This window comes from Silurus aristotelis, assembly GCF_946808225.1.
Source record: "Silurus aristotelis genome assembly, chromosome: 2".
Classification (NCBI taxonomy): Eukaryota; Metazoa; Chordata; class Actinopteri; order Siluriformes; family Siluridae; genus Silurus; species Silurus aristotelis.
Genome location: NC_139575.1, coordinates 8,825,474 through 8,836,167, shown reverse-complemented (window position 1 = coordinate 8,836,167; position 10,694 = coordinate 8,825,474). Strand labels below are relative to the sequence as shown.

The window sequence follows — 10,694 nt, the reverse complement described above, 5'->3', positions numbered from 1 at the left end:
CCAGTGCTCATGTTAGTTCTCACTCTCCTGTGCTCTGTATTGTTTAACGATTTATGATCACACTCTTGATGTCACCCAAATGAGGATGGGTTTAGGTTTCTTCCTCATAACATCTAAGGGAGTTTGTTCTTGCCACAGTCACCATGGCTGCTTATCAGGGATAAAAACACATCGTTCACCTTAACTGTTGATTTCTGTAAAGCTGCTTTGAGACAATGTTGTAAAAAGCACTATAGAAATAAACTTGACTTAGACATTTAAAGAGTGATGTGGTATAATTTATATCCTGAACACTCCCTGATGAGGATTAAAGGATAATGTGTAAGTGCAGGTGATGTATGTCAGAAGCAAACACAACCCGATATGAATAGACCACCTTTTAATTATGGACAGAGGTCTGAATAATAGCAGGGTTAGAATTCACACAGTTTCAGAGCACTCCATAGTTACACACTGAACAGCTGGTATTTCTTTCAGAACAAATATGCAGTAGTGCTGTTTTAAAAAGCAGAGGGGCAGAAGAAAACCTGAAAATAACAAAAATAATAAACTGCTCAGTCTGAATAATCAGAAATGTTTTTTTCGTACTAGTTCGGGTAAACGGGAGTGCACAACGTAAACGTGACCTACGAAGGCTGAGTGAATGCAGCATCAAAATCTAAGCCAGTGAAATTCTAATACAATCCTCTGAATCTCACGATGGCCGAATAAACGTAAAAAGAAACTTCTCAGATCATCATTAGCAGTCCGCAAATGTAGACAAATCGAAGATTTTGGCCTCGAGCTACAAAATTCGATGTGACTTCACCGAGAAGCTGCTGCTAACGATAAAGACTTTAACCCAAATCCTTCTCTACAACAGTTGAGTGAATCCAAGCAGTGCCTCTAAGGCTCAAACAGAAATCAAGCCAAAGGGCACCACGATCTAACTAACACACACTTCACACACATTTGGAAATGCTTATACTGCAAAGCAGCAGTAGGGGGAGAAAAAAAAGGAATTTATGAACAATGCATAATGTCTGAAGAAAAGAAAAGAAAACAACAAAAAACACTGTATGAAAACATCCCTGCTACTTTATTTCTGAATACAAAACCTCTACCAATAATTTGCTTCTGAGTAGCAAGAAGTCCTTTCAAATTTTTTTTTTTTTTTTAAAGATTTTCTTCTTTTTTCTAAAACAAGTAAAATTCAGTCCACAAGAGGTGAGTGGGATGGATGACAGTCTTCCATCATATCATCTGCTGAAGGATCCATTAGCATGCAAGCCTCGTAGCGAAGGGCCCGGGGAAGCTGGGCTCAGTGGCAGGCTGATCAAAGCTACCCAAATCGAGACGCTTAAGCCAGAGCTGGAAAAGCCTCCGGGTCGTCCACGTCAGGGGCAGATCCTCCGCTCGCCTGAAGACACAAGACATGGAGATGTTTTGGAAAATGGGAATCTGACTCTCACAATGGAGATGACTCCAGCATTTGGGTGTAAAGTTTTTTTTGTTTGTTTTTAGTTCAGCAACATTTTAAGAAAATTACAAATTCATACTTTTCTAGATACATCATCTTTTCTAGATTTGCTAGACTTCATGGACAGATAAAACTCCCTTCACCGAGACATGTTTCATACTAAATCGTTCACTAACCTCAATCACAAAATACTTGTCATTTTTAACATGTACACAAAAAAAATTTTTTGCGCTTCCATGGAAATGTGGCTATAAATCAGTTGAAATACTTTTTCTTTTTTTTTTTTTTTTTTTTTTTACGAAAAGGGAAAGCTCTACCATGACCATGCAAGAAAAGCACGTAAAGCTTCGTTAGAAACACTGTTCTGTTATTAAAGGTAAAGAAAGTGTACCTGTACTAACTGTGTCAAAAATTTAGACTAAAGATGTTCAGAATCACGTCGTTGATCACGAATCTCTATAATAGAATCTATGGAGTGCAATTTCCTATTCACTCGTCAATTTGCATTACTGTCACTATTCGCACTTCTGGTAGACGCTAAACTTAATGTTTTGCTTTGTATCGGTACTTGGCAATGACAATAAAAGGATGATTTATCTTTTATTCTCATTACAAAGTACAGATACATAATCTCTCTCTCTCTCCCCACCTTGTCAGGCCTGCGCTCACGAGGCGGTCTGGTAGGTCCGCCCCCACGAGCTCCTCTTCCTCCACGGGGTCCTCCGCGGCCACGCCCTGGGCGACCCAGGTCTCCAAAGTTGATCTCCAACTGGGATGTGATGTCGTTGGCGGGCTTGCGGAAGTGGTGATCGCTAGCGCCGTCATCCAATTGAGCCTGATAGAAACAGATTTTCTTTCCTTTAGAGCAAATCTTCAGTAGTTTGACATTTTCTCCCACTACAGATTACTGGGCTTTAAATATCTAGTGCCCAGATCTCTAATGCCCTTTAGCAAGCTTCCCGATGAAGAGTGTACAAATATATTAATACCTGATGACCTGGAAGTGATGGCACTTCAGCCACTGCACTTACATCCTTGGGCTTAGACTTGTGCAGCAGAAATCCTTTCTTCCAGTCAGTGCCCTCGTTGGCTTTGCGAAGGTTGAACTCAGCTTTAGCTCTCTCTTTGTCCTGCTGGGCTTTCCATTCATCCAGGGTCATCTCTTTAGCGCCCTCTTCCTTCACCTCCTCAGCTTCGTTCTCCCTGAGACAAAATCGAATCAGAAGGTCAAGTGTGCCTCTGGTGAGGTTATGATTGTCATTATCCTGATGATTAGAATCGCCAATCAGGTCACACTGGACAAACAACCTCTGTTTAAATCTTATGAATTAACATCCTTATGAACTACAGTCAACAGACCAAAGATTCTATGGTTGCCAAATGCAAATCCTGTTAACACACTTAATTTAAGTACAAACACTCACACTGGAAAGAACTGCCAATTGGATTGTAGTCTAGGTGCTTTTTTCAATTAAAATTCTCAATTTTTCTTAAACATACAGCAAAGCTGAATATTTAAGATCACTTACAAAATACTTTTTTCGGCTGTTGCATTAAAGGCTCCAAGAAGCCTTCCAGATTTTAGTCTTAAACGAAAAACAAAGACATATACACACTTGTTCTCAGAGTCAGCGGGCGGGTGCTCCTCTCCCTCCGGGGTCTCCTCTGTGACATTTGATTGGTCAAGCTCACTGTATAAAGAGGAAACGTTTAATCGACCAACCAAAGCATTAGTGCATTTAGAGGTGAAATCCAGCTGTGTGTAAAAATAAATCAATAATACATTTCTTCCCTCTGACCAAACCGACCACTACAAATAGCCCTGCTACCTCACACAATCTACTTTGTCCCAGATTACTCATATTTCCACATTTCAGAGTACGAGTGTGAAGCTCTCCCGTTGTTGCACTGACCTCATTTCGTCCTTGACGGTGCCCCAGTTATGAGATCCTCCGCCACCTCGCTTCTCTTCTGGTTTAAGGCTGCTGAAACAAACACTCAGATTTAACTTCGAGATGAAGGAATTGTCAATTTTGAAGAAAACAAAAAAAGCAAAAAGGCATGTAAAGAGGTATTAAAGGCACTGGAATCACTTACGACCGATCGCTGCCACTGTGCCTATCAAATTCACGTTTTCCACGCGAGTCAAATCCATCACTGCGGCCCATGCCTCTGCCTCGACCTCCACCGCGGCCTCCTCTGCCTCCGCCACGGCCACGGAACGGCCGCTCGCCTGAAGACCTGAAATACATATGAAATATATGTATATATTAGATAGATAGATAGATAGATAGATAGATAGATAGATAGATAGATAGATAGATAGATAGATAGATAGATGGATAGACATATATACATATAATAATTCAGTGACAGATCCTGACCAATCCACCTGCCAGATAAATCCACATCAGTATGTAATTAATTGTAAATTGCAAAATTTGTTTAACTTGGTCAGGTTTTAGTGGTATATTTAGATTATGTTTTAACTGTCTATTTTCATGTCCTAAAAATTAGCACCTGCCCCAGCCAGCAAACAGCTGCACCTCTCTACTTCTTTTCCATACAAGGAAAACTAAATAGAATTACAGACGAGCAGGTTGAGACGCTCTAGGAAAACAAGAGGTGCCCTAAAGTTTTCCCTAAAATTATTAATCTTTTGGCATCATTAAATCTACCCTCAACTCTATTTACATTGATGCATTACACACCACACATATGAGGTTGTTTAAACCGAAGTCTACGTGTAATCTAAGGTGTTCATGTGCGAGCTGTCAGTCGGTTATTATAAGGAATATTTCTCAGAATCTCACTTCTCCACGGAGAACTCTCCGCCCTCGGCAGGCTTGTCCTCAGCAGGTTTGTCTGGTCGGCGTTCGCGTGGAGGCCTTCTCTCAGTGCGTCGTTCTGCCTGGGGGCGACCCTCGCCCTGACCCCCCTGCGGGTGCTCCGATCGCTGCTGTGAACCCTGCTGAGCCGGCTGCTCCGGCCGCCGGCCCATCCTCCTCATGCCTGAAAAAAAAAAAAAACAACACACACACACACAAACAAAAGACGATTTTTTTTTACTCAGGTAAAAACTAGAGAGCAGCTTTTGAATAGGACTTTGGGACGCTTCATTGAGTCGGAGGGGGGAGGGGAGGACGATTAAATCTCTACAGACTCGAAGTTTTGCTTTTTCTAAATGCTGCACATCATCTAAAACACGAGTCGCGGTGATGCAACAGGGTGCTGCGCCAGGTCACAGGAAGAGCGCTCGGTGGTGGAAAAGGTTGCCTCCACATACCAAAATAGCTTCTGCAGCTGTCTTTCCTTGCACCTGTCCGCCACTGACCAAATCAGAGCCATCAGAGAAGTAAAGAAACGCATACACCCGGATCTATAAACTGCAAATTATTTGATTACACTGAGAAGTGTCTGTTTATAACAATGTGTACGCACTACTCAGCCAAAAGCACATGGTTGAGGGATTGGGTGTGTGCGATAGATGCAACTCGTCCCACCCAGAAAAAGTTGGACGATAATAATGTTTCAATAGATAACAGCACAAATGGCTGCAGACTAGAAAAAGATAAATTCTCTCTCTAGTAAAGTGTCAGATCTTTCATCCCTGTTCGTAGATGTACTTGAACATTCGAGGAATAGGAGCTGATTTAAGATCATTTAATTTTCCTCTTTTTTGCTGTTTATAGATGCAGGAGGTGTTTGGGAATAAATGCTGGTACACTGAAGTGCCTCTGAATGTCATTATGGACATCATGCATGGACATTTTGTTTTTTAATTTCGCAGATTTTGGTCACATTCAGACTTAATCATTAATAGAAATGCGTTAAAATAAACGCAGCTTTTGTAAATTAAAAATCGATCCCGAATCTGAATTACAGATGTGCATTAACGAACTGAAGTGAACATTGAATTCAAGTGGCTCTTGAACGCTTCCCTCCAACCACGAGGTCTGTGTCGGGTTTGCTGCTAGCCTTAAGGGTTTTCTGTCCGAAAAATCTACCCTGAACGTTTTATTTTTTCCAATAATCCGCAATAAATGAGACCGTCCCCACCCTAACGGCGCGTTCGCTTCATTTATTGTATTAACTCTCGACCGAAAACGGAAAAAGAAGCAAAAATCTTGGGCGTCTCTCCTTTGTCAGTAAGCTAGCTCCCAGGGAGGGCTGAATCCCAAATAGCGCGCGGTCCCTTTCGAAGAAGTGCGCTAGACACAAAACGTAGGCTCGATAGTGGAACTAGTGCGCTTCGAAGACAAACCGGTATCGATTTAGGATACGACCCGGGCTTTAAGGAAACAAAAATGGCGGCGCGGACAAGCGTGACAACATAGAGAAGGCCCAGGAGAGGTGTGAGGAACTAGTGCAGGATTTTCAGCACGGAGTTCGAGTAATAATACGATGAATAGTGAATAAATGTGATAAAATTAACGGCTGGGGTGTTGGAGAGTATTTATTGCGTGGTTCTGGGTAGGAAGAAGGTGCAGGAGGTTGAACCTCATGGCGTGCGCGCGCGCTGTCAGGAAATAATAATAGCACTAATAATAATAATGACGATGACAGAAATACAGTGAGGTCCAGGAGAAAAACGCTCTCACCCTCTTTCTTCAGAGGAACAGGCGTCGTGGTTTCTTCCTTCTTCTCAGGAGCAGGGACTTTCCTGTCCTTCTGCGTCTCCTTCTTGGGCTGCTTGGCCGCCTGCGCTGTGCTCTTGGCGGCCCCCGGAGCGGCCGCGTCCTTTTTCTTGGTCTCGGCCTGCTTTAACACCTCGAACGGGTCCTGTTCATCATCAAATAGGTGGTCGAACCGATTGGTTACGACGCAGCCAAAACCTTCTTGTAGATGGCCGGGCATGATGGCGCCCCTTCAGCAGGATTCTCCTCCGATTCTACGAGCGAACCTACTCGCTGCCAGACGCCACAAGATGGCTTGGAAAGGACCTTCGCTTCTCTTCCGGTCGCATTAGACATCCGGGGCCTGGCGCGCGGAGCATCATGGGGTGTGGAGTCAGAAGCATGAAACGAGGCCATGCTGCCTGTTTAAAGTCAAAACAAGTGCACAATAATAATTATATTCAATAATCTATTGTTATTATTACTCCTTTATATTACAATCGTGCATTGTAATTAAATTATAGTTTGTCATTTAGGGAACTGCAACACAACAGAATGCAGATTATCACATATTTATATATATTTATATATAAGTTTTTAATCCACATGGACAAATTTGGATGCTTTATGCAAATGTATATTTATTATTACTGAAACAACCCTAAAAAAAAAGAGCATAAAGAACACAGACATGTTTCCAAAGAACGGTAGACATTTTTTAAAGAAAAAAAAAACAACATAGAAAATACACAGGTTTCCATTACTTCTCTTTTTTTTTGGCACTGAGCCAGTTGCTCAAACAGTCAATCCTGTTTAGAGTTTCATTTGACAGGGCAACTCGTAAAAATACGCTCGTAAATGTTTTGTAATGATGGTGTTTTAAATTAAGTACATCTTCAGGACACCAAACAGAACTTTTGCTATGTTTCCACACGGATGGTTTTAATTGCCGGATGTGTGCACCATGGTGGATTTTGGTGCTGAGAATTATATTTAGTGATTAAAAAAACATTTTTAGGTGGAGGTTTTCCTTTTTTTTATTTATCTGAGTAAAGAATGGATGTCATGATTAAATGTGTGTTGTGCTGAAGGTTATAATTTCACCTCTTTTATATTCATTAATATATATATATATTTATTTATTTATTTTTTCAAATTTTTATTGCACATTGAGGAGAGCGTATAAAGTGGTGTGAAAAAGTTTGATTTCTTTTTTTTGCATGTTTGTCACACTTTAATGTTTCATAGTAGTAAAAGATTAAAAAAAACTACATAGCCCTCTGTGAAAAAGTTTTACACCTGAGTTAAATCTCTCCCGCCACACCCAGGCCTGATTACTGCCACACCTGTTCACAATCAAGAAATTTTTTAAATAGGACCTGCCTGGCAAAGTGAAGTCGACCAAAAGAGCCTCAAAAGCTAGACAGCATGCTGAGAGCCAAAGAAATTCAGAAACAAATGAGAAAGAAAGTAATTGCGCTCTATCAGTCTTGAAAAGGTTATAAAGCCATTTCTAAAGCTTTGGGACTTCAGTGAACCACAATGAGAGCCATTCTTCATAAATGGCAAATACATGGAACAGTGGAGAACCTTCCCAGGAATGTCCGGCCGACCCAAATTACCCCAAGAGCACAGTGACGACCCATCCAAGAGGTCACAAAAGACCCCACAGCAACATTCAAAGAACTGCAGGCCTCACTTGCCTCAGTTAAGGTCAGTGTTCATGACTCCACCATAAGAAAGAGCCTGGGCAAAAATGGTCTGCATGGCAAAGTTCCAAGACCAATACTGCTGCTGAGCAAAAACAACATAAAGGCTCGTCTCAGTTTTGCCAGAAAACATCTTGATGATCCCCAAGACTTTTGGGAAAATACTCTGTGGACTGACGGGACAAAAGTTAAACTTTTTGGAAGGTGTGTCCCATTACGTCTGGTGTAAAAGTAACAACGCATTTCAGTAAAAGAACATCATACTAACAGTGAAATATGGTGGTGGTAGTGTGATGGTCTGAAGCTGTTTTGCTGCTTCAGGACCGGAAAGAATTGCTGTGATAAATGGAACCATGAATTTTGCTGTTAACCAAAAAATTTTGAAGTATATAGCTCGGCATCCAGACTCCTTTCCATCTCTTACAAAAAATGAATAAATTATATGTATATAACGCATATAAAATAGACATGTGCGCACAGCCATGGTAAAAAATATACATAAAACATTTTCAAAAATCTACTACACATAAAACACTTGATAAATCTGATCTAATAACCACAAGGATATTTTATATAGCATGCATGTAAAAAAAAAAAAAGATTCCTGCCAGAAAATGAAATAAAAGCCATTCTACATATGATAAATTAAAGGAAAAGAAACAAAAGCAATACATAAAGGATTCACAAAATCCAGGAATATAGGCCTTTTACGTTTTGAATCATAAACTCCCAGCTGCATGTTTGCACAAGGCCAGCTCAGATAGCATGCTTTTTGCAAGCCTAATCATTATCCTTTAATATCACAGAGGAGCCTGAAGGAGAGTTCACCTTCATCACATTCGCTCTGTGAAAATGTCGAAAATGTCAAGTCTCGTTACAGAAGCCATGATCGAGTCCTACGCCCTGATGATCTTGGTGATGGCGACGTTTTTTGCCTGCTTCTGTGGCATGGTCTGGGCGTTCAGTAACCCGAAACTCAGTGGCGCAGAGGAGGAAGAAATCACACTAGAGTGTGTAAACGAGACAGGACCGAGTGATGGAGTTTCACTGGCACTGTGTGTGAGGCACGGAGACTCTAGCGCAAACAAACCAGGTGAAACACACGATCACCCGATGATGCTGGACATACAACCCTACGGCGGCTATGTTAACTACTTTTATGATGTGGATTAACTCAGAAAGGTGACGCTTTCATTCATATCCAGCAATTTATCCCAATTTAATGTTAACAGCAGTGACAAGTATAACTCCTGAGGTAAGACACGATGTTTGAAACTGCATTGCTGTTTGATATATTTAAGCCATTTATATATATATATATATATATTTCAATGTTTTTTCTCTTGTTTGTGTTCCCTGTTTTACTAGGTGGCAGACCCTCTACGTACATCATACTTACATAATGCAAATCATCAGTGGATCATCAAAGTAGTGCTAATTTACAAATTGTGCTTTGTTCTGTCATTTTGTTGACTGGTTATAGAAATGCCTTTGTGGTAAAACGTAATCCTAAATTTGAAGTGTCTTGTTCATTTTTTAAAAACAACCATCATTTCCTTGACAATAATAATATCAGTGTTTTAGAAAGAGGAGGATTGTTTAAAAGGTTCTATTCTGAGCTTGGGTTGCTTCCATGTTCTCCATGTGCCCTTCCTGAGTATTCTGGTTTCTTTCAAGTTTATTTGTATAGCACTTTTCACAACAGGCATTGTCTCAAAGCAGCTTTACAGAAATCAACAGTCAAGGTGAATGGTGTGCATTTATCCCTGATGAGCAGCCGTGGTGACCGTGGCAAGGAAAAACTCCCTAAGATGTTATGAGGAAGAAACCTTGAGAGGAACCAGACTCAAAAGGGGAACCCATCCTCATTTGGGTGACATCAAGAGTGTGATTATAGTCTTTAACCAATACAGAACACTGGAGAGTGAGAACTAACATGAGCACTGGAGTGTAAGATTATAAGTAAATGTTCTTTCAACAGTCTTTGGTTTCCTTCCACCTTCCCAAATGCCTGTAGATAGAATGGCTACTCAAATCACCCGTGTGTGTGTGTGTGTGTGTGTGTGTGTGTGTGTGTGTGTGTGTGTGTGTGTGTGTGTGTGTGTGTGTGTGTGTGTGTGTGTGTGTGTGTGTGTGTGTGTGTGTGTGTGTGTGTGTGTGTGTGTGTGTGTGTGTGTGTGTGTGTGTGTGTGTGTGTGTGTGTGTGTGTGTGTGTGTGTGTGTGTGTGTGTGTGTGGCCCAGTGATTAACCATATAGCTACTGGCAAATAGCTAAGAGCTAGCAAGGTGTGACATCATAAAAATATCAATGTTCTCTTTTCATTTTTTAATCTTGGACCAAAGGGCTACAAAGTGTTTGATTTTGGTTAAGGGAGAAAATATGCTATCAGTCATGCAGTTCTTCTGAACATAGAATGACACTGTGAAACCGCAAGGGACCAAGAATGATTTCTAGCACTTAATGAATTGTTCCTACTTTTATGCCTGAAATTTCACCATTTGGATTTATGTGGAATTTCTAAGGTAAGAAGAATCCAAACTAATAATGGCATGATCCTCAAACCTATTCAGAGAATATTCTAGTCAATAATTTTGCAAGCTTAAAGCAATATCAACTCAAATTCTAAATAAAGAGAAATGCATTTGCAGGTGAATTATTTACTTATGAGCACATGTTTCTGTGCAAAATCCTGACTAGAAGGCTTGAAAAGCTTTAAATACTCTATATAAATATATATAGTGACCTCCAAGTGGCTGTGAATAAATGTATTTATTGTTTAACCTTTTGAAATTTAGTTATAAGAAATTCACATAATGAATCCAAAATACTGGATATCAAAGTTAAATATATGTGTGGCACAATGACTAGCACCAGTATGAATTCATATATGTAAAATATATAAGTACATT

The 10,694-nt window shown here is 40.5% G+C and overlaps 2 protein-coding genes across 5 annotated transcripts in view; both read right to left on the bottom strand.

Moving 5' to 3' along the window:
• The window catches only part of ddr2a (discoidin domain receptor tyrosine kinase 2a), a 359,575-nt gene that overhangs the window by 298,458 nt on the left and 50,423 nt on the right, over positions 1 to 10,694 (bottom strand). The window lies entirely within an intron of this gene.
• serbp1a (SERPINE1 mRNA binding protein 1a) lies at positions 365 to 6,443 on the bottom strand. Of its 4 annotated transcripts, none has more exons than XM_083567559.1 (8): positions 6,061 to 6,443; positions 4,273 to 4,471; positions 3,557 to 3,700; positions 3,373 to 3,441; positions 3,076 to 3,150; positions 2,449 to 2,662; positions 2,109 to 2,294; positions 365 to 1,399 (listed from the first exon to the last, which is right to left on the bottom strand). In XM_083567559.1, the coding sequence occupies exons 1-8, from the start codon at positions 6,314 to 6,316 to the stop codon at positions 1,340 to 1,342; spliced, it is 1,203 nt and encodes a 400-aa protein (XP_083423685.1). In that variant the 5' UTR covers positions 6,317 to 6,443; the 3' UTR covers positions 365 to 1,339. The 4 variants fall into 4 exon arrangements, with proteins under 4 accessions (XP_083423685.1, XP_083423684.1, XP_083423686.1 ...); XM_083567558.1 differs by having other exon boundaries at positions 3,373 to 3,444; positions 6,061 to 6,429; XM_083567560.1 differs by having other exon boundaries at positions 2,491 to 2,662; positions 3,373 to 3,444; positions 6,061 to 6,429.

What these genes read in the sequence shown, in the direction of transcription:
- serbp1a (XM_083567558.1), bottom strand. Translation starts at nt 6,316, where the DNA reads ATGCCCGGCCATCTACAAGAAGGTTTTGGCTGCGTCGTAACCAATCGG. An exon ending in ACCGTCAAGGACGAAATGAG is followed by an intron (nt 3,151 to 3,372) that starts GTCAGTGCAACA and finishes CTCTTTATACAG; the next exon opens with TGAGCTTGACCAATCAAATG. An exon ending in CATCACTTCCAGGTCATCAG is followed by an intron (nt 2,295 to 2,448) that starts GTATTAATATAT and finishes TGTTTCTATCAG; the next exon opens with GCTCAATTGGATGACGGCGC.